Source organism: Lutjanus erythropterus, chromosome 23 (genome assembly GCF_056507025.1).
Source record: "Lutjanus erythropterus isolate fLutEry1 chromosome 23, fLutEry1.hap2, whole genome shotgun sequence".
NCBI lineage: Eukaryota > Metazoa > Chordata > Actinopteri > Lutjaniformes > Lutjanidae > Lutjanus > Lutjanus erythropterus.
This window is the reverse complement of record NC_139339.1, coordinates 4,457,607-4,480,731: the sequence shown is the minus strand read 5'-3', so window position 1 is coordinate 4,480,731 and position 23,125 is coordinate 4,457,607. Positions and strand designations below refer to the sequence as shown.

Genomic DNA, 23,125 nt, shown 5'->3' with positions numbered 1-23,125 from the left:
TTTTGTTAATATAACTTTTATTTTTGGTATTTGGCATTTTTTTAGTCTGTGATTTAGAGCAGCTGTTTGAAACTTTGTAAAATGAATGAAATCTTATAAGACATGATGATTTGATATGATTTAAGTTCTGAAAATTCAAATAAAAATGAATGAAATGAAACACAGTAGAAGCTCAAAGCGTGATGTGTAGTGTTTATTCATTTATTTACTGTTGAACAGTCATTACTGTAATCACATTTCCCTCCTCACAGAATCAATGAAATTATTCAGCAGTAACATTACATCCATCGCGTGGACAGATTTGATTTGACACGATCATTCACTGCACACAAAGCTGCTGGGAAGATCACAAAAGGAAATTATCACATTATTCCGATATGTTAATCATCAGAACATCTGATTCGTCTGACAGTCCACCATCATTTTATTGCCATTTCAGCAGGAAACACGATGTTTAAAGAACAACGGAGCTCTAACCGATGCTTGGTTTGATGCAGTTTGACCTTAGTTTTTATTTCTACATTTCTTAGAGGCCCTGACAGGAAGAAATGATCTGCCTGGTTAATTTAAATCTCAGTGGGTGGAGTGGAGAACCTCAGTTTGTCTGGCTAATGTCTTGGTCACACAACAGGACCTTCAATGTTGTAAGATCGCTGTACTTTTCATGCTACACAACTTTCTGTTTTGTAATCTGGAATCTTAAAGTTGTGTTGGTTTGTGATGTTTCTGAAGTGTCTGTGGAAGGCGGAGCTTGTTTCAACTGCTTCTTTTTACCTCCGCTAAAGAGGTTATGTTTTTGGTGGTGTTTGTCTGTCTGTCAGCAGGACTACAGAAAAACTAATGGTCCGATTTCTGTGAAACTTTGTGGAGGGGTCAAGCATGGGCCAAGGAAGGACCTGAATGTTGCGTATCCAAAGAATGGAGCAAATACACAAATAATTTTTCAGCTTGTCTATTGGCCTTGGCAAAGGTCTGTGTTGTCCGAGTGCCCGACTAGTTGCTCATTATTTTGGGCTGTTCTGGCTCCAGTTTCTCCTTCTTGTTTCGCTCGGTGCATGGCTCCCCGACACGTCCAGATATTAAGCCTGCTTGATATCTTTCGGGCATCTGCAAAACATTGGCGAACTCTTGGCAAACGCTCGGATCATGTCTATGAACGATTCACACATAGAAATTGAGCGACGTCCAAAAACTGTTGGGAAGCGGGAAATTGGGGCTACAATCCTGTAGTGTGAATCTGGGATTGGTGAAGCTGGATTAATTGTTTGTGTGATCTAATAATAGGTGTTTTTGGACTGGAGGAACTTTTGTCATAATTATACAGACAACTAAAGGTTCCCCCCATCTTTTTATTTTATTGCCCGCACTACAAGACTGATCATTGTTCTTAGAATGCTTTTTTGAGCTCCTACTTGTAGGGCTGGGTATCGTTTAAAAAAACTGCAATACAAGAACCAACACCAGTACCCTTAAAGTGATACCGGTACCTTTTTTTGAAGGTTCCTATTTACGAAGAATACTTGAAATGACTGGCTGCAAGCAAAACCATAAAAATAGTCTTTTTTTTCTAGATCTGCGTAGCAAAAGGACTGACTGGAGAAGCTTTGATACTGCTCGGCATTGGGTTATTTCAATCGATACCTTAACACCCTCCTTTCTTCAGGGTAGATAAGAGGAAACTTGAATGATGTAAGTGTGCATTGATTGGATGAACACATGACTCGATGTAGCATCATCAAATGCTATCTTTGAAAACCTGTGTGAAAAATTTGATGTGTGAACAACAGCTCATTTTGGTAGCCAGTGTTAATTTTGACAAGAATTTTTATTTTAGTTTCGGTCTTAGTCGCTCACTGAAAATTTTAGTAGGTTTTAGTCAAATTTAGTCTTTTGTTTTTGTTTTTAATCAAGAGTTAGTCAGTGGAACTTTAAGGTCAAAATTTTAGCCAATGCTTTAGTCTCTATTTTGAATAGACTCTATTCAAAACATTTTATTCTTCACCCTTAAGCAAATTTCTTTCATAAATTGGACAGTGTGGATCTTAAATCGGCAAATTACCAGATTATCCTTTAGAAGGAGCAGATGTTTTACTGTCAACACAACTCTGTTAAATTTAAAGGTGCACTGCTGGAGCACAACAACGCGCCCTCAATCCACAAAGAATTTCAGCTACGCTAAAATTAGCCTACGTTTAATTCTGAAAGGGAATTAACACATGTAATCGAAACAATCAATTTATGGAACAGAAATCTTTGGAACAGTGTGTTCAGGTGGCTTTGGTGCACTTTTCCAGATTTTTTGCCAGATTGCGATGCTGATGTCTGTGATCTAATTAGATCCACCTAAAACAGAGCCAACTAGTCCATCTCGTTTATTTTATTTGACATTTAACCATGAAATAAAAGGACATCAATGAATACTTGTGGTAAAGATTTTTGTTGACAAAATCAACACTGGTGCTCGCCTTAAAAACATGGAGCAAAACCCAAACAAATGGACCAGTGATGTATGTGCAGAAGTGACGTCTGTTGTGACATTATACCGATCTCCAGCTGGTTTATGTCACTCCAGCATTTCTGTTGGCTGCGTGAATGCAAACAGAAAGGGTTTGCAGTTCTTGGGGAGCTCCCCAGTGGGCAGTTCCTGTCAGGGAGTTCCCAGAACTCACCTTATATGTTGATGAAGAACCATGTGAACCATATGATGGATAAACCTTTTGTTTTTCCTTCCACTCACACTGATTGACATTTTCTATAAACTTTGAAAAAACTCTCTGCACAGAAGACAAGGTCAGCTGAGCACGAGCTTTTCAGGATGTAGAGAAATTCTTAGAGAGTAAAGGATTTATTACTTTAAAGCAAAGTAATTAAGTAACCAGTGCTGATCAAGAAGCTTCTTCAAACTGTATGTCTGTGTGTGCTTGTGTGTTTCTAACATTTCTCCTTCTCCGTGGACATCCTCCCATCATGCCATGCTTCTCTGGTGTTCCTCAGGGCCTTGGTCCTTTTCGGATCCACCACCACGTAGTCCACACGTGTGCGTCCGACCCGTGCTAGCTCTTCGCCTGCTCCAGCCTGCTCGCCGCTTCCACCTTCTGCCGTGCAGCGTTTCTGGTGACGGTAAAAATGTACTTTTATCATTTTACCTTGCAGAACACGTGAGTTGGTTGCAAAGCAAAATACTACTGTAAGTATTTAATATTTAAACACATGAAGAAAGTGCTGGCATGGCGCCCTCTAGGGGTAATTTCTATCTGCAACCCAAATCCCAATAAAGTTGTGTAAAGCATAAATAAAAACAGACTGCAGTGACATGAAGGCCAGTCTAGTTCTGAGTTCTTTTACTACAAAGCCACGCTGTTAGAACACCTGCACAATGTTTCTTGGCATCGTCTTGGTGAAATAAGCAGGGACGTCTCTGAAAAAGACGGCACTAACACACCTCCATACCATCACAGATCCTGTCTTTTGAAGTTAGCGTTGGTAACAATCTGTATGGTCCTTTTCCTCTTTATCCCGGAGGACTACAGGCAGTTATTGAATTCTGTTTTTATTTAAGTTTTACACAACGTTCCAACTTTTTTGGAATTGGAATTTTTGGAATTTCTATCAGCTATTTAAAAATACTAACAAATACAACAGTATACCAAAATAAACATTATTAAATACACAACAGAGAGAAAGAGAGGATGTTTTTACCTGTCTTGTTGGTGTCGATCGCCCAGTGTGGAGGTCGAGGTCCAGGTACTCCACCTGTTTGTCGCCTCTGGCTCGCCGTAGCAACGGGCTGCTGACTCCGCCCTCTGATGCCCGGTGCAGCATGAGCCTCAGAGACTGTACGCACACACGCACGCACACACACACACACACACACACACACACACAAACAAAGTTTAGTTAAGTGTGCAAAGAAGAAAGAGAAAGAAAGGAAAGAAGGAAAAAAGACTTGGATAAGGAGAGAGGAGGATTTAAGGGGAATGACAGAAGGAAATTAGGGAGAAAATTTTAGGGAGAAAGTGTGGATGAGATCCATGTGGATGAGATCTGATAGGTCGAACGACGTAGAGAAGGAAGGACAGAGGACACAAAGCAAACAGAGCAAGGATGGGAGGAAAACTGGATGTATGAGTGTTTTACCGATTCCCCAGCGCTGAAACTGAGGTTGGAGGTCGTCATGGCGACGTAGCTTTCGTCAGGGTCATCAGAATCAGAGGAGGGGGACGAGCTGTGAGCAGAAGTCGGCCTGACTGACCGACGACTGGACGGACTGACACACACACACACAGACACACAAACAATTAATCATTCCAGCAAAAACTTTCATCTGTTGGTCAGAGGTTTTGTAATTACTTAAATAAAAGTACCAATATGACAGTGTAAAAATATTCTGATAAAAGTAATATAAGTAAAAGTATTCATTCTGCAGTAAAGTATTATTACACATGACATTATTTGATTGTTGATCTTTCAAATACATTATGCTCAGTTCTGTAGTTTAGTCTAGTGGCTACCAACCAAGGGGACGAGCCCCACCAAAGGGTTAATGGATAAATCTGTGGGATTGTGACATTATTAACATAAAATAAAATAAAATAAAATAAAATAAAATAAAATAAAATAAAATCCTTGGAAACACAAGAGCTGTAATATTTGTAAACTTTTTCCTACTTTAAAAAAAATGAAATATTACAATATACAGCATGCAATTTTCCCTCTGAAATGTAATGGAATAAAGCTACAGTATAAAGTGTTATTATAAAGAAATACTTAAGTAAAGTACAAGTTCCCCAAAATTGTACTGAAGAACAGTGAAGTAATAATTTAATTGTAAATTTACTGGGGTAAATATACTTTGTCTGTTACTTCCTGCTCATGTTAACAGTAATAAGCTGCAGTACACGTCATCACCACAGGGGGGCAGCAGAGAGCAGCACAGCTGAATGTACCTGCTCTGTTATTTACACTTTATACCTCTCTGCCTCTGTGTGTAATGGACATTAAATATTGATGTGTTTTGTAGTTTTTTTTGTTGATGCAGCAGAGCCAGCGCTCCACACACACACACACACGCACACACACACTTACTCTCGTGTGAAGGTTCTAGTGACAGGCGAGCGGACGGGGGGCGGGACTTCCTGCCAGTCCTGCTGCACCGTGCTGATGTCCAGAGGAGCTGGTTTCACTGGGAGGGAGACACAGAGAGACTTTTTATTGCCATTTTTCCGCATTTATAAACTTAATACTCAGAACTGTAGAGTAGACAATAACAAATAAAATAAAAATAAATAAATAAATAAATGAGCAGTGTGTTTGTAGTGTTGCAGAATCAGCTCCCTCGCTGTGAGCGCTTCACTAATATTTAATATGAATTTTTCTATAAGCTGCAGCTCTATATATAATGGAGCTGCGTGTCGGAGCGTGTGTGGCTGTCGTGACCTTGTCCTGCGGCCTCGTTGAGCAAAGTGGAAGCAGGTAAATAATTAAAACTCTGAGGCAGAAGTGGAACAAGAGGGGCAAGAAATGGCTGACAGAGTGAGGCGCCGAGGGAGAAAGTGAGAGAAGAGACGCTCGGCTATTTCAGGAACAGAAACAGAAAGGTGAAACGTGTTTTGCAGAGTCAGGCAGAATTTGGCGAAGGAGACGCAACCAAAAAAACAGGAATTAGGTTAACCAGTCAATCAGTTTCACATATGAGCCTCTTGTGTTTGAATAAAAGACAAAACAAAACAGCAAAAGTTCATATCAAGCTACGGTTGTTAACATCATGTATTTCTTTTCTGAAGCAAAATCTAAATCTTTGATCTAACAAACAAAGTTTCCTTTTTTCCCCACATTTATTTATGTGGTTTAAAAATACTTGCAGTAACATATTGTTAATAATAATTATATAAAGTGACAATGATAAAGGGCAAAAACAAAACTAAAAGACAAAAATAAAGATACTAATAAGTAAAAATAAAATAAAATAAGAGGAAGAGAAGGCTGCTGCTGCTAATCTAAATGCCAAAAACATCAATATTTAATGCAAAATCCTGGATTATGTCGCGTCCAGTGCAAAGAATCTGTGCAGGGAAAAATAAAAGCTAAGGAAAGATCGTGGTCATGGTAATCAAACTGTAGTTATGGTTTGGCAAACGATGCAGATTACTGTTAATAAAAAGCAAACAGTGCGGGTCATGACTTTGCCCTCCTTCAGTTAGCGGTTCGTACCTCTTGTTTTGTGCGTCGGTTCTCCAGCAGTCTGGACGTCCGTTTTCTCTGCAGGCTGACCGGCAACAGTTCCTGAAGTCAAACACAACATCAGACAGGAAACATCAACCAGGCTGCACTACAACTAAATAAATGGATGCCGACCTGCAGAATCAACACTTTAATTTTTGTGCAAACCAGAAAAACAAAAACTCTCCTTATTGATTGGTTCCTTGTTTGGGTTTGTTTTGAAATGCTTGTTTTTGAGCACAAAGGCTATCATGTTTAGTAACAGATTGTAATCTTTTCTAACAGTTTTTGTGTTATCTACCCTCAAAATATGTTTGAGTGGAATTTACACTGTAACACACATTTACTTTTCTTCTTTCAATAAACTAGTTTCTTTGAGTTTTAAAAACTCAAAGAATTATTCACTTTCACTTCAATGAGTTTTGCGTTTCCAAAACTCAAATATTTAAGTTTATCTAAAGAAGATAAAGAAGAATTATCTCAACAAGAGATTAGTAGTTGTCAAAACTTGAACTTTTTCATGAGCTCCTTCACCCACCTCTGCGTTGTGGTTTCAGGTTGCGGTGGATTGGAGGGGGCATGGCTTCCACCTTGACTCCCCCGACCGTGTTCATGGTATTCCTTCGGAGCGGCGGGGTGAGGGGGGCGACGGGAGTCAGGGGGGAGTTACGAAAGCCCATGTGGGCCGGTGGGGGAACCTGCCTCCCCAGGGACGCCAGGTCACCCGTGGCAGGGGTGGGATGAACGGGAAGGGAAGGAGTGAGGGGGGTCATGGGGACGTAGTTGCCGTCCTGCAGATGGACTGCAGGGTCAGAGAGCGGCGGTGGAGGCACCCTGGAACAAGAGAAGAAGAACGCTGTTAAAGTACCACTATTGACTTTGAGACAAGGGGAACAAGAGTGCTAATATGCTAACTCATGTTCTCGTTTTAGGACACCCTATATGAACAGATTCTTATCATATCACGTATGTTCTGACTGACCTCGGAGCGACAGGAGGCTCAGTGGTGGCAGCGCTCATGGGAACATAGTTTTCATCCACATCATCGTCTTCAGAGCAAACGCTACCCAGAGGTACCATGCCTTTATTAAACTGAGAGAGAGAAAGAAACTTGCATTTTGAAACCATACAGAGAAACAGAAATCCTGTCATATATAACGTGTTTTAACTTACGAAGTAACTGTTGAAGCTCTCACTGAACTCGAACATGCTCGCTCTGTCGGACAGAGAGCGAGGGATGTAAAAGGAATCGCAACCTGAAACACAGAGTATACGGACTAATAAATAAACATGCTCTTTGATAAAGTTTGATCCCAGTCTCATGGCTCTATGTTAAGTGCAGAGGTTAGCTTAGCTTAGCATAAAGACTAGAAGCAGGAGGAAACAGCTAATCTGGCTCAGTGCACACCTTAAAAATGTGCCTAAGACTGTAGCACCTCTAAAGCTCAACAACTATTTTTTTATTTTTAAAACACCAGGCTAGTTGTTACCCTCTGCTTCAAGTCTTTATGCTAAGCTAAGCTAAGCTAAGCTTGTAGCTTCATATTTAGCACAGTCATGAGAGTGGCATAAATCTAATTTAACTCTCAACAAAAAAGTATATTTCATTCAAACTATGCCTTTGAATGTTACATAATGGAAAATGATTTTCAGGAGCTGTGCAGCTTTAAGATTTGTTGACCGGCTTTGTATGCCGAGTGGAACGCGAGCTTGACCAGATATTCTTAGTTGGGCATCAAGTAAGAAAGCAAACATTTGTGCACAAAGCATCAAGTCTGAACATGAATGATTACAGAGACTGTTGCCCTGAAAAGGTTCTTAAGAAGCAGCAGAACATTTGCACAAAGTTTGCACAAAGCGGTTGGGGAAACTCTTTGTGCTCCTGTGGGGCAAAGGTCTCATCTCATTATTGAAACTAATGCCAATCAAACAGGAACAATTTGTTTCAGCTGAGGATAAAATCCTTTGGCGCTGCCTGTTCTGCTCAGTAAAGCCTCTTTATAACTACAGAGCTCTCTTATCTCCTCTGTGGAAACAGGTTTAAAACTCAAAGCTAATACTGATGATGCAGCTTCTTACAGGGATTTCGCCTCCAAATCGCCTAAATCACTCAAACACAATCGTCACCATATTGAATTGAGAACATTTAACCTCCTCCCCCCAAACAACCCCCTCAAATCTAGAATGCAATGATTTGCAAAAACTTTTCAACCTATACTCAATTGAATACAGCGCAAAGACAAAATATTTTATGTTCCAACTGCTAAACTTTACAGATTTTTGTAAATATTCACTCTTTCTGAATTTGACATCTGCAACATGTTTCACAAAAGTTTGGACAGGAGCATGTTAACCACTGTGTTACATCATCTTTTCTTTTAACAACACTCAGTAAGTGTTTGGGAACTAATTGTTGAAGTTTTGAAAGTGCTTTTTTTCTCACTCTTCCTTGGTGTACTGTGTGCTCCATAATGCACCACACATTTAGTGTAGGAAAATCAAGCCTCGTCTCTGAGAAAGACGATCAAGAAGATCAACTTTATTGTCCAACAGAGACCCCGAACTAATGAGCACCTCAAGTCTTAAAGAAAACATGATGTTTCACAGTGGTATAGTCTTTGTCCTTTATTCAACTAAATATAGGTCAAAAAGATTTTGCAAATCATAGCATCCTGATTTCATTTATGTTTTACAGGATGTCCAAACTTTTTTGGAATTTGCTTTGCATTTTCAAGCTTAAAGTTGAGTCGAAATTCATCAGATTTGTGACTGAGTCTACCTGGAAATCAAGTCATGTGACTCAAGTCCACACCTCTGGGGATAAATCTCAAGAAAGTGGATGTTTGACCTGTTATTTTAAACAAGGCCTTCAGTGAAAGATAAATCCGGATGGACTGTTCTCTTCTTACCTGTCTGTGAGCGTCCGGGTGCAGTTACAGTGTTACTCCTCGGCAGACCTCCTCCCTCCACACTTCCGTCCCTCCTCTCTGGCTCGGAGGTGGATCGGGGCATCGCGCTCACAGCTGAGCTCTCGCCCTGGGCCGCGATGCTCGGGGGCTTCGGCGGGCGTGGAGGAGGAGTCGGAGTGGAGGTGTGGAGCTCTGCCTGGGTTAGCGAGTCCACACTGGGAGTAGAAGATGGCCGGCGAGGGGGTCGTGATTGTGGGGTGGACGCCGGACGTGGGATCTGGTAACCACTGGGGATGTATGAGTGCATGATTGGACGCATGGCGGGGTGCATATCATCACCAAGAGGTATCGCCACGGGCCGCAGGTGGAAATCCAGCGAGTGCTTCCTGGGGTGAGGAGACGGGTGACAACGAGGTCTGCCGGCTCGTTTCTGGAGGTCAGAGGTCATGCTGGCATCCAGAGACTGGCTGAGAGGGCTCGTCATGACGGAAACTGCCCAAGGGGCCGTCCTGAAGTTGGACGAAGAGGAAGAGGAGGTCGGAAATGGGAGGCCGTTGGGAAGGAGGGAGGGAGAGGATGAAGAGGACGAGGAGGAGGAGGTGGCAGAGGGAGGAGGGTAGAGGTTGTCGTTGTAGTCGGTTTCAAGAGAGGTGGAGGAACCTAAAGGAGGCCTGGAGACAGACACCAAAAAAAAAGTTCAGTCACTATAATAGTTCACCAGAAACTCAATAAAAATATTTCTAACTAAAGAGGAAAATAGGTTTAATTGTGTTCTGATGAACTGTTCCATGAAGGTTTGAAGTCAACCCTGTTTTTCCGTGGGTGTGATCCAGACTAAGATAAACCTTTGATCGCCCTCCTTAGATTCAACACGTCTGAACCTGTAACTCTGACTGTTAGTCTGGTTGATTTAGCCTCAGCTTATGTCCTTTAGTCTGAGCTAGAGCTGAAAAGTTGAATTTGTGCAATTTATGTATTTTGGGTTGATGTATGCTCACTTTACTTTACCCAGGGGTGGATTTAGTCATTTTGGAAAAAAACAGGCATGGGGCCCTTTACATCCCTTGTTTTTTCAATCCTTGAGTAAAAAATAAGTTATTAAAATAAACATTTATTTATGGTAGAGATGACTGGAGGAGTCTCACAGCCTCTAGAAAGAAACTGCTCTGTACTCTGGTTTTACAGCAGCAGATACTTCTGTATCTCTTGGCAGACGGCAGTAAGGAGAACAGGCTGTGGCTGCGGTTTACGTTCACTTGCTTGTGTGTGTGTGTGTGTGAGAGAGAGAGAGGCACCACATTCATAACATTGACATTTGGTGAGACCAGCCAACAAATTACAAGTGTGTTGTTTCTGTTGTTACACAACTAAGTTTCTCATGAATGAACTTTCACTTCCCAAAGTTCAGTCTAGTTTCCTGTATTTGTTTGGTGTTTGTGTATTTACCTGATGTGACTCTGGCAGTGTGATAACCACAGGTAATCATCCTCTGCGTTGCCACCATGATCCAAGTTTCGCACACTCACCGGATCGTAGGGGGGTGGGACTGACCCTGTTACCGTGGTGATAGCGGCTGTGCTGCTGGTCGCAGCGATGGAGGACGAGCCAGAGACCAGGGGTCTCTCTGGAACTGAAGAAACACAGTCAAACAAATAAAATGAGAGGTCAAATAACAATATGCATGTAACTCTTAGCAGGAAGGAAAAAGTTATGAGAAACTCTTCCTGTGTTTTCCTGCAGGGCATTGTTGGTTTTGGCGTGTTTGAGTGAGAAATTTGAGGATATTTTCTTTAAAGCTCAACCTGTCAGCCCGGGGTCTTGGTAGATATTTTGAAGATTAACTTGTGTCTCCAGAGGGAGATGCATGATATTGATTAATTGGGTATATGGTACATGGACTGTTTGGGCCAGTCTACATCATATTGACATTTGTATCCACATTATAAATCGCTAACTGTATGAAAAATTGTAAAAAAAAAAATAAAAAATGCATGATTTATAAGACAGACTACAGAATGACTCATCGTAAGTATTAAAGTCTTTTTACAAGACCAAGTGGAAATGACTGTACAAGGCAAAGCTTATACATTATACCATATTTTATGATACTTTATACACATCTGAGTCACCAACACACACACACACACACACACACAATCCTGAAAGCATTTATGTCAGTCTTTCTCTCTGCATGTTCTCTCTCTTCTCTCCTCCCACTTGATTTCACACTGACTCAGCCACAACCCACACATCTATCCATTTCAAATGCAAACGAAGAAAGGTGCGAGGAATATTCTGACTCCCTCCCGATTCTGCGCCTCACCGTCGTCGGTCGGGTTGAAGCCGCAGAGCAGGCAGATGGAGGAGACCCAGCGGTTCATGTCCTCCTCAGACTCAGCCACCAGGTACCAGGTCCTCTCCTCAGTCTTCAGGTCGAAGACGAAGCTGCTCTCCAGCTCCTTCTTTGTGAACGACAGGCCGGCATCCACCTGGAGAAGAAGGGGGCGGAAAAGAGGCAGACTGATGAATGTTGGAGCATTTATGAAACACACAAATCTACAACCTTTAGCTAGCATCAAGTGTTTTTCCTTCTGACATAAGTTATTGGAAAATGTTCCCAAGTTAAACAAGCACACACAAAAAAAAATTTTCTCAGTTACTCAGAGACTATTTGGACAAGACACAACCATGATAAAACAAACTTTTCAACCAACTTTTCCTTCATTCCAGGCAGCAAAGAATGGATAATAATAATAATGATGATGATTATTGTTGGACTTCCGATAACTTTTCAGCGGTCCTCCAGTCTGTGGCACTGGACCGTCCCGCGTCTTGTCAGCTTACCTGTTCGCACAGGTTCAGGTTGATGGTCCTGATTGGCCGGCGGGACTGCTGGTTCTTGTAGTACTGCAGGACGTCCGGCTCCCCGCTCAGCCGACCGCTTCGCAGCACGAACCATCGCCTCTTCCACGCCTGGAGAGAGAGAGAAAGAAATATTTATCACTCCCGAACAGAATACTTTTTCATTTCATTTCAGCACGTTGCACAAGTAAAGTAGCATAAGTTAAAATAACATGACACTATAAACTGTGAGCGACCGATTTTGTTTTTATTTATTTCGCTTATTGGTATCATGTACTGCCTATAATGTGATGTTTGTCTCGTCAGTCTCCAGAAGCTGCTTCAAATCTTTACCAGAACAAAATAAACACATATCACCGTCAAACAACACAAACTAATCCACGTAGCAAATATAATTAACCTGCAATATAAACAACTTGGGCCCCAGCACTGATCCTTGTGGGACTCCACACGTAATCATCATCACCACCATTTGTTTTTATGGATTTGGACACACCCACAGCAAACATTTAACTAACGCATGAGCGTGCAACCTGCAAACACTGCATCCTTTCAGTTTCCTCATTAGTAATTGGTAGGGCTGTTCCTGACCAATATTTTCTTTATGGAATGGGATTTGCAAGAAATGTTTCAGCTTCAGGAAAGGATTAGGACTTTTAATTCTTTTTGATTATTGATCAGAAGATCAGTTCAGGTGATTTAGGTTCAGGTTTTTATTTCCTCCATGTCCGTGTTTCTCTCTCTGCCCAACTTTGTGGCTAACTCTGGCGCTTCTCTCCCATGTCAGAAGTTTAACACTCCAGTGCACATGAATGTCAACTAAACACCACACACTCACGCACACACACGCACACCCAGTGAATCGCTGAATGTTTGACACTTCTCTCAGGTCGTTCCCATCATGCACTGAGCATTGTGGGTAGGGTCCATCTCCCATGAGCGATCCACGGGATGACACCTCATATTTCAGTCATGACTCACCATCCCTGTGTGTGAGTGAGTGTGTGTGTGGTTAGTGTCAGTGTGTAGGTAGTGTGTGCGAAAGACACATCATGATTATTTAAAGGTGTGAAGCAGAGCATGAAGAAGCATTTTAATTCAATAGCTGCATGTGCACACACACACACACACACACACACACACACACACACACACACACACACACACACACACACACACACACACACTGGCCACATGGTAATCTCAGTGTTTTTTCCTGTTTAAAAGGAATGAAAATAATTAAGATACAGAAATGATGAGGAGGAGTGAGTCGAAACAAAGGACTGAGCTTCATGCTTCTGTTTCTGTGGCTTAATACAGTGTGTGTGTGTGTGTGTGTGTGTGTGTGTGTGTGTGTGTGTGTGTGTGTGTGTTTCACAATGAGTTTTCTGCAGTCCAACAAACCAAATTCATCTCTTCCGATCCCTGTTTAATTGTTTCTCAACAAAACCAACGTGACTCGAAAGGCATGCCTGTGTGTCTGTGTGTGTGTGTGTGTGTGTGTGTGTGTGTGTGTGTGTGTGTTTATGATCAAAGTGCACAGTAATTAAATACTGCAGAACACGTCCCCCGCCCCCCTCTCCTTTTTCTCTCCAAACACTGACAGGAAGAGGAAATAGCTGAACAGGAAATGCCGGCAAGAGATGGCAGTAGATGTTTTGTGTGTGTGTGTGTGTTTTTTGTCTGCTCCCCTCACTCCGTTTGATGATCAGTCGTCTTCAGGCTGCTGGCCAAATAAAAGCAGCGGGGTGGCAGCGACTATGAAAATATTTTTCTTTGCCTTCTAATTAAAGGAACAGGACAGAGTTGCGGGAGCTACTTGCAAATCCAGCACTAAATTTGTGTGCAAAGTTCTCAGTAACTCATAGCCGGTTTCAAACCCAGAAGGAGACCGTCTGACTACCGTGTAGCATGGACAGAGACTTGCTAATGCTAATGCCAATCCAAACATCATGTGTGGAGCACAATCACATCTTTTACATGTCCTCAGTTTTATCCCTGGTTGTAGAGGAGGAAAATTATATGTATGATCACAGAGCCCGAGGAGAAGAAGACGAATCACCCGTGGGAGGAAATTTTTGCACATACACAGGCCTGAATACACAACTGCAATTGTTTGGAAAGGTGGTAGAGTGATGGGGCTGCCTAGAATCAGGCGTCCCTGTCCCCAGGAGCTGAACTGGCACCTCCCTCTGCAAACTTGGCTTGAAGCAGCCACCCTCCAGTTCCTAAGCTAATCCTTATGCTGCCCAAAGAAACTGGCATTATACAAGCAAAGTATTGCTCCCTCTTAAGCAACCAGACTCCTTTGGCAAAACTGGAATTTTGCTGCGGGGAGTTGCTATCCTATCTAGCCAAACTATCTTTTCAAAGTCACACAATAACACAAACAAACTAACCAACTGAGGCAACGGTGGACTGGCAACTTTTTTGCTCTGTGAGTAAAATGTTTTTGCTAAAGGAGTCTGGCTGGTTTGGAGGGAGTGATATCTGGCTTATATAATGTCAGTTTTCTTTTGGAAAAGGCTGTCTGACAGCAAATTAGTGTGGTGAAAATAAATAGAGCGTATATTCAAACTGATATTAACTGTCTTAGGGTCTAGTTCTCCAAGCTGGGGGTGTGTCGACCACCATCTACTGTAGGTAATACGCTGATTATGTAGAATTACCTCATAAAACCCCACTGAAAATAAGCCAAAATGTCCCTTCAAGGCTCAAAGTTATTTGTAATCAAGGGAGTGTTGGATGGGTTCTGTCACAGGTGGCTAGTCGCCTCGACTCCACCCACACTTCACTCTTTGCCCATTTTTGGATCATTTGGGAGTTAAGCAGAATCAGGTGCTGCCAAGATGGCGACGGCAAGAGCCACCACACCGTGGCTCTTAAAGTCTTTGCAGGTCTTTGGACCATGGTGGAAACGCAGATATCAACAGGCTGAAAGGACCTTTCAATTCATTGGGTACTTCTGGGTGGACACGTGGCTTTGAGAGAATTTGGCTGAACCCAGCTTTCAAATCTAAGCAGACACATACAAGCTAATCCCGAGACAAAAAGTTTTGTTGGAAAAATCTCCTGTATTAACGTCCTCTGCCAACAGTTTTACACATTTTCTCCACCTGCGCAAACAAACATTATCCTCATTATCCACGTTGAGCTGCCCGAATATCAGCGACAAAAATAACAATCACCTTTTTTACCATAAACACCTCCTGTAATCTCTTCTCTCCTCGTCTCCTTTTCATTTTGTTTTCCTCCTTTGACCTCTGACCCTGACAGGAAGAGGGCACAATGGATCTAAAATAACACTTCCTCCATCCTGCCGCCAAACCAAAATTAACACCAGACCTGAATAACAAATCTTCCACCGTTCACTTCCTCCTTTACTGATCTATTCCTCCTCTTCCCATCACATTCGGCGCCGTTTCCTCAGAACTGCAAACATGTGACTGCAGAGCACTTTCAATTTGACAGCAAACACTGTAAACACCGTGAAGGAACTGCAAGGCACTGGAATGAAATGACTTTGCAGGTGAAATGAATCCAGGATTCACCTTTGCCTCATCTCTTATTTTCATATTGTGTATTATCTATTATTGTGCAGTTATTGTATTATGTTTTTTCTTTGTTTTGTATTTCTTTCTGTCAGTTATGTTGCAATGACTAAACAGAGTTACAGGTTGCAAACAAAGTTTAAGAATGAAACTTTCTCAAGATTATATAAACTTGAACTTTCCTAAATTTTTAGGAACTACCTCTTGTGACAGTTTGCAAATGTCACTGGGTGGTGGCCAACATGTAACATCATTTAATAACTCAGAGGCAAAAAGACAAAAGTTAGAAAATAAGACAGAATTGGTTGGGGTCTCCTGTAGTGTGTGTGTGTGTGTGTGTGTGTGTGTGTGTGTGTGTGACGTTTGTTATTGCACTGAAGGTTGCAGAATTTCTCTTTCTCCTTGGTTCTGTTCCAGTCTGTGTGTGTGTTTCCAAATCTTCTAAATCTTCAGGGAGGCCCCCTCTTCCAAGCAGGCCCAGCTGAGAGTGATTAGTTTATTACATAACACACACACACACACACACACACACACACACACACACACACACACACACTGAACAGAACAGGGAGTGTATGATGAGCTACACTCCGTGAACTCTGGTCCAAAACTTAACATGAACACACACTCTGCTGCAGCCGTTACAGTGAGCTCCGTGTCAGTGTGTGTGTGTTGACAGTCGACACACAGCTGGTGAAACAGTGTGTGTGTGTACACACTGGCTGTGTATACCATCATGGCTGAATATATACACAGTCTGAACAATGGGCTCTCTTTTCTACTCTTCATCTTCGCGTCCCTTCTTCTTCTTCTTCTTCCCGACTGCTGAGGAAGGCCTCCTCGAGACAAAGTGTGACACAAGCCTGTGCACTACGTCTAGTCCCTCTCAAAAACTTTCACATTTAGTTTGCTGGGATTGTGGGTAATGAAGTCCTTGTATTTTAAACAGATACCCCCCTTGGGATAATTTTAGTTCAAACCCAAACTGCTCTTTTAGACTGTGGTAATAACAACATGTTCTCTCTTCTTCTCTCTAAACAATAGCTTTCCTTTTGCTCCATTTGTTCCTCCTTCACCCTTTGCTGTACACACACACACACACACACACACACACACACACACACACACACACACACACACAGAAAGAAAGTGACAGGAAAAGAGAGTAAACGAATGAAAGGGAAAGGGAGTGACAACAGTGCAGAGTTTTCTCTGGACAGAAAGAAAGAAAGAAGGAAAGATTATGGAGAGGGTAGATGAGATTAGCTCAACTCACTGGCAAGGCATGCCAGTTATGCAGTGTGTGTGTGTGTGTGTGTGTGTGTGTGTGTGTGTGTGTGTGTGTGTGTGTGTGTGTCTGTGTGTGTGTGTGTGTGTGTGTGTGTGTGTGTGTGCGTGTGTGTGTGAATAACTGCCTAAGCTGCTTCTTTACCAGGAAGTGAACAGTACTCCTGTTGGACTAATGGTGATTTGAAATGTTCCTGAATTTATAGAGATATGACAAGTTTTTATATAGTCTACCTATCTATCTATCCATCTATCTATCTATCTATCTATCTATCTATCTATCTATCTATCTATCTATCTATCTTGTATTACCGTAACATTTTGTCAAGTCAGTTAGAAGCAGCTGTTTCTCTCATTCTATTGTTTTCTGTGGCATTAGCTAAAAATCAGTTGTAATTGGACAAATGGACAATTGGAAGAATATATTTCTTGTTTTTCTGGAGTGATTTCATTTGGAGATTTTTGTCATTTTATTTATTTATTTTTATTAGCAGTCCAGTCTGTTTCCGTCACTCGTCAGCGACAGACTCTAAGCCAGTGGTGCCCAGCCCTGGTCCTCAGGGCCCACTGTCCTGCATGTTTAGATGTTTCTCTGCTCCAACACACCTGATTCAAATGATCAGCTCATCATCAAGCCTCTGCAGAAGCCTGACAACAACCTGATCAGTGCCTGTTGTCCAAAACACGCCTACCTGCCACGAGGGGGCGGGGTGGGGGGGTATCTTGTTGTACCAGGATGTAAGAGCAAACCCATCGCTACCAAGTCTGTTTTGGAAATTCTTTTTAAAATGAAAGCACATCATTACCCAAAGCAGCAGGTGCATGACAACATAAATACATCTTTATCTATATCTTATTTTTCACTCTAAGCTAAATATGTTCATTTTGACTTTACATGCTTTTATTTTGTAAAAAACAAAACAAAAAGACAATGAATTGAATTAAACAGGTGAAGCAGCAGACATCTGTGTTCTGCTGACTGTTTAGTTAGTTTATGATCATGACTCAGTGTGTAAATAGTGATGAAACTGAAGGATAATCCTCTGGCTTTATTAAAACCCACTCAGGAGTGTGCGTGCCCTGCAGCATCAGTCAGTGTTGATGTGCGCTTGAAGGCAGGCAACAACCCAAAACACACAACAAACACACAGGTCGGCCTGCTTTCGACAGCGTGCGGGACACTTCTGTGTTAAAACCGATTCTATGATTTGTGTGGTACTCACATAACGGCGTAGTTTTTTCTCCGGTGGTGATTTTCTCAGCCAGCCTTCACACACCACCTCCTCTGCTCCGCTCATCCTGGTGCCAGCAGACGTCCAATCAGTTGATCAGGTTTCCAATCAGGTGTCAAAGCTGATAGAGTTCCAATAAAGGTTCCCAGCAGACTCAACCAATCAAGTGTCAAGCCAGTCAATCAGGCATCAAAAAAGGTCTTCAACCAGGCTTCTAACCAGCTAGACTTCCAATCAATCAATCAGGTTTCTAATCAGACTTGATATCAGTGTTCCAATCCTCCAACTGACCCGATGATCTTTAAATCAGCAGATTATTCTTCCAATCATTTGACGAGACTAAACCAGCTGATGAGGCCTCTGTGGGCTCAGGTCTGTTGGTTGGTTGATTGATCCACGTCCCCCAGCAAACACATGAAGGAGCTGCTCCTCTGTCCACGACTGAGTCACACCTCCTTCTGAGAGGGTTTCTACTTCCCAGCAGAGTCACTCTTCCTCCTCCCTCCTCTCTCTCTCTCTCTCTCTCACTCTCTCTCTCTCTGGTTGTGTGTTAACCAAACACAATAGCTTCTGCTCGGACATTCCTTCTCTCTTCTCCTCCCACTTTTTCCTCCTCCTCCTCACTCCTCCCCTTCTGCTCCTGTTCAGTATAACAGGAAACTCCCCTTGTGGATATGTTTGTGTATCAGTGTGTGTGTGTGTGCATGTGTGTGTGTTTGTGTGTGTGTGAGAGAGAGAGACTTTTCTCATGCTGAAAAAGACACGCTGTTCTTCACAGGATGTTTGGTGGGAAAAACAGATGTTTTGACTTCAAAATCAAATAAAAAGTAACCGTAGACATGAACTTGAAAAAACTTGAGGCATGAAAAAAAAAGTGGTTGTGTTATTTTTACAGAACACAATAATGTGACAAATTGAACTTTGTAGTAAATTTTAGTAGGTTTTTTAGGGTTTGCAATGACTGCAATAATCTCAGATGTAAAGACAATAAAAATCTCAAAAGTACAATACATAGGTGCTCTTTAGAATAAAAATAAATAATTAAGATAAAACCCAAAATCTAAGAATCAAAGTTATCCGTGACGTAAAGATATAATAACTAGTGGTGTATGCAAGGATGTTTGTGAATATATTTTTAATGTACTGCAATTATTAAAGTTTTTAGCTCAAATCCTGTTCACCCACACAAGCCCATTTTACCCCGTGCAGTGTAGCCCAAAAACCCCACAAATGGGTGGAAAACTGTCCAATCTGGCAACACTGCTCCTGCAGAGACAGCAAATATTAAAGTCAACCCCCAAGTATCAAACTGATGGACCTTTACTTCAAGTGGTACCTGTAATGTAGTAATGACCAAACTGTAACATGTACATAGTCATGCATAGCTTCCCTGTGTATGTTTATACCTGTATTTTAGACGTGTTCGACGAAACATAAAGGAGAGATGATCCACTCAGTCTCTAAAAATCTCTAAAAAATAGCACTCCTGTGAAGTTGGGGGACTCACAAGACATGATTAAAAAGAAAATGGTTAAAACCGGTCCCAAAATATCTCAATTTTTTGATTCAATTATGGCTCAAGCTTCAGAAATGCTGGATCCTACATTTCCCATGATGCAACTTGGAGATAAAAGGCAGGTTTACAGGGACACAGATCTGTTTTCACAGAATAAGACCTGTAGACCTTGTAACTTAACTCTGTGAAGAAGGTCAGAAAACTTCCTGAGATAAATGGTGATATCTAGTGGGCATTTTTGAGTACTGCAAGTACCTAATACAAGTAATACTATCATATTATATAATATGGACAAGATTTTTCCTGGTTAGAAAAGAACAAACCAATAAATTGATCAAAACCATAAACACAATGTTTAAAAACGATTTAATATATATCAGACACTAAACATGATGGTGTAAGTATGATGTTTATTCCTCACTACGCCCCTGAACTTAATAGTGTGAAAATGCATTGACAAGATAGATTAAATGATGTCCAACAAAAATAAGTTTGTGTTGTGATGTCAGTGTACTATGGACTTATAAATAACAAATAAAACCAGTCTAGTTTGTCTGATTTTCCAGTTTGTCTAATTGTAATCAAAGCACGGGCTGAAATGGTCACGAGCTCGTCCATGAGCTCGCTGAAGCGTGCACAGCTATGTCCTGCACGCCCGTACAGGTGAAAATAAGATTTACATGGAGTCCTTCTCCGGAGCAGGCTAAAGTCTGGCCGTTTATGTCAGTGTTAATAGGTTTTCTGTGGCTAAATGCAGCATGAAAAGCCCTTAAGACAGGCTGTAACTTCAGTCAAGACCAGTCAGCTTTTATCTGCATGTTCATACTGGCATGAAATAATGCAGACAGCTGTATTTGATTTGGATACAGTCATTGCTTATTAAGTAATTTTAGTTCATCTTAATGTGCAGATCAAATGACTTATGTTTGCATTGGTAATACTAAATAAATTTGTCATAGTTCATGTAAGATCTTACATGTGCTACTGGTCTAAATTAATGAATGAGCTTGTTTATCTTTCAGTTGTCAAACCTAATCAGATCTTAATACATGCTGCACAGTTTGTGCTCCGGTCTCCCTGGAAAAGGAGAACATGATGATAAAATTTGCAGAAAGAAATCAACCGTAGAAAGTATCGAATGCGTGCATCATGCAAAAATCACCACAGTCCTGCATCCACCTGCTTGTCCCAGGGATTAAGTCCACATGCACACGGCCGGTGCAGTGAAACTGAACGGCTCATTAAATCACCTTCCACCACACACACACACACACACACACACACACACACACACACACACACACACACACACACACACACACTCTCATGTGTTAATAGACTGTGCACTTGGATCAGACATCAGTTTCGAGCCGTCACAGACTCAGGAACACAGCAGGAGGAAGATCAGAATTAAAACTACTGACAAGGTGGGTGTCCTTTAAAAACATCATATAATGTGTATTATTTATTCATGTTTACATGCTTACACCTGATTCTCATGATCAGCTCGTCATCAAGCCTCTGCAGAAGCCTGACAACAACCTGATCATTTGAATCAGGTGTGTTGGAGCAGGGAAACATCTAAAACATGCAGGACAGTGGGCCCTGAGGACCAGGGTTGGGGAACACTGATCTAGATTGTTTTGGTGTGAGTTGCAGAATTTGGGATATCATCCGTAGATATACTTGTGGTGCTCAAAGCACCAAAAATATATATTTGGAAAATTCAAAACCAGTGTCTCTTTCTGCAAATCATGACTCTATTACTCAAGATTATCCACAGACCTTGATTTGAGCAGTTTCATGTAGGAACTATTTTCTTTCTAGTAGAAAGAAAGTAGTTCTGGTAGATTCTGCTGCAGAAAAAAAGATCTTGACGGATAAATAGCACTACAACCCAGGGGGAAAATATGTATTTTTGGCTTTAGCGTCAACTGTTCCTTTAAAGTTGCATTGCAACAAAAGTGTTTTTGCCCTCTATCAATTAAACTTTAAAGTGTACAGCAATTTTCAGGAAAGATTTACATTATTAAAATGTTTACACTTGTTAATTTTGTTTTTCTCTCTCCATCTTTCCCTCCGTTTCACTCTGTCTCTGCCTCTTGCCCATAGATATGTCTGTCAACTCCTCTTCCTCCTTTAATTCTTCTCTTCCTCCCACTCCCCTCTTGATCTCTGTCAGCCTCTATCATTTCATGCACAACTGCCTCATCACCAAAGTCGGCATTTTCAGCATCACTGCCTTCACCATCACCAGCATCCTCGTCATCCTCCCTCTCTGCATCCTCGTCCTCCACGTGGGTCTCCAACGATGGCGTCAACGGTGCTCCAGCACGACAATAAGTCACTCCGACCTCTTCACCTACCACATGGTCGTCATAGAGCTGATGAACATTGTAGGGTCCATTGTCTTGTGTTGCAGTGCCCACACTGATGTCAAAGAAATGACTACAGTTGGTTTTCACGTTTTCACCATCAACTTATCAGGACAGATGTTTTTTCACATCCTGACCTGTGTGGAGCGCTACCTGGCTGTTGTTCACCCCGTCACCTACCTGAGCCTGAGGAAAGCAAAGGGGATCAGAATCAGAAACATCACCATTGGCTGTGTTTGGCTGCTGTGCTTTACATTGGCAGGTTTCACGTTTATGATAGACCAAAACGCAGCTGTCATCATATCATATTTTACCATGACCTTCAATTTAATTGTTGTCGCTTTCTGCAGCCTGTCTGTTCTCTGTGTTCTGATTCGTCCAGGGCCAGGGGAAGGGGGCGGGAACAGACAGGTTGACCGATCAAAGCTGAGGGCGTTCTACACCATCATGGTCATACTGGGAGTGCTGCTGTTCAGGTACGGGGGACATTTGCTTGAGGCTGCTCTGTATAACTCAGTGGGGGAGAGCGGAAAGTGCGGCCTGTGGTTGTCTTCAGCCTGGCTCGCTCTGCCCAGCAGTCTGGTGTTACCTCTGCTCTTTCTGCAGAGAGCAGGAAAACTACAGTGCTGTAAGAACAACAAAGAATCTGGACAGAGACCAGATTAGATTAGAATCAAATCAGAGACAGCGAAAGCCTGCATTGTGATCTGTGAAATGTAGGTGACATTATCAATCAATTAGAGAGCAGGACGGCTGATGGTTGATAGATAATAAAGATAAAGCCAAAAAAAGTAACATATAATTCCATTATTTCATGCACATTAGATTCTAATATTTCTGTTTATCTCAGCCAGTAACATGTTGTTTCAGATGGAATTTTTATTATTTAATGGAATAGAAAAATACATTGGGATATGTGGTAGATTTAAGAATGTGACTGGCAGAGTCAGGTCAGTCAGAAGGGATGTCATTCAGTTGCATTATTCTATACATTATTACATTACATTATATATATATTTAAACTTTCTAGATTAGATTTGTTGTGATTTAGGATGAGGAAGTGAGGAGTGAGATTTTCATCTTCTTCTTCTTGTCTTTGTCCCTCAAATTCCTCTACAATATCAAAACAGCGACAGAAAGAAAACAACTGTCACTTAAAGGAAGCTAAGAGGCT

General features: G+C 41.7%; 2 protein-coding genes across 3 annotated transcripts; one reads left to right on the top strand and one right to left on the bottom strand.

Moving 5' to 3' along the window:
* Positions 1-172: 172 nt before the first annotated feature.
* LOC146305456 (GRB2-associated-binding protein 1-like) lies at positions 173-18,528 on the bottom strand. Of its 2 annotated transcripts, none has more exons than XM_084712486.1 (13): positions 18,052-18,528; positions 11,973-12,101; positions 11,452-11,617; positions 10,575-10,752; positions 9,129-9,799; positions 7,393-7,475; positions 7,202-7,311; positions 6,758-7,053; positions 6,211-6,282; positions 5,086-5,182; positions 4,138-4,267; positions 3,700-3,834; positions 173-3,111 (listed from the first exon to the last, which is right to left on the bottom strand). In XM_084712486.1, exons 1-13 carry the CDS (start codon positions 18,124-18,126, stop codon positions 2,932-2,934), a joined length of 2,322 nt encoding a protein of 773 aa, XP_084568612.1. In that variant the 5' UTR covers positions 18,127-18,528; the 3' UTR covers positions 173-2,931. The 2 variants fall into 2 exon arrangements, with proteins under 2 accessions (XP_084568612.1, XP_084568611.1); XM_084712485.1 differs by having other exon boundaries at positions 10,575-10,758; positions 18,052-18,527.
* Positions 18,529-21,690: 3,162 nt separating this feature from the next.
* LOC146305455 (uncharacterized) lies at positions 21,691-22,617 on the top strand. Its single transcript, XM_084713113.1, has one exon. It carries the CDS (start codon positions 21,691-21,693, stop codon positions 22,615-22,617), a length of 927 nt encoding a protein of 308 aa, XP_084569239.1.
* The last annotated feature ends 508 nt before the right edge of the window (positions 22,618-23,125 follow it).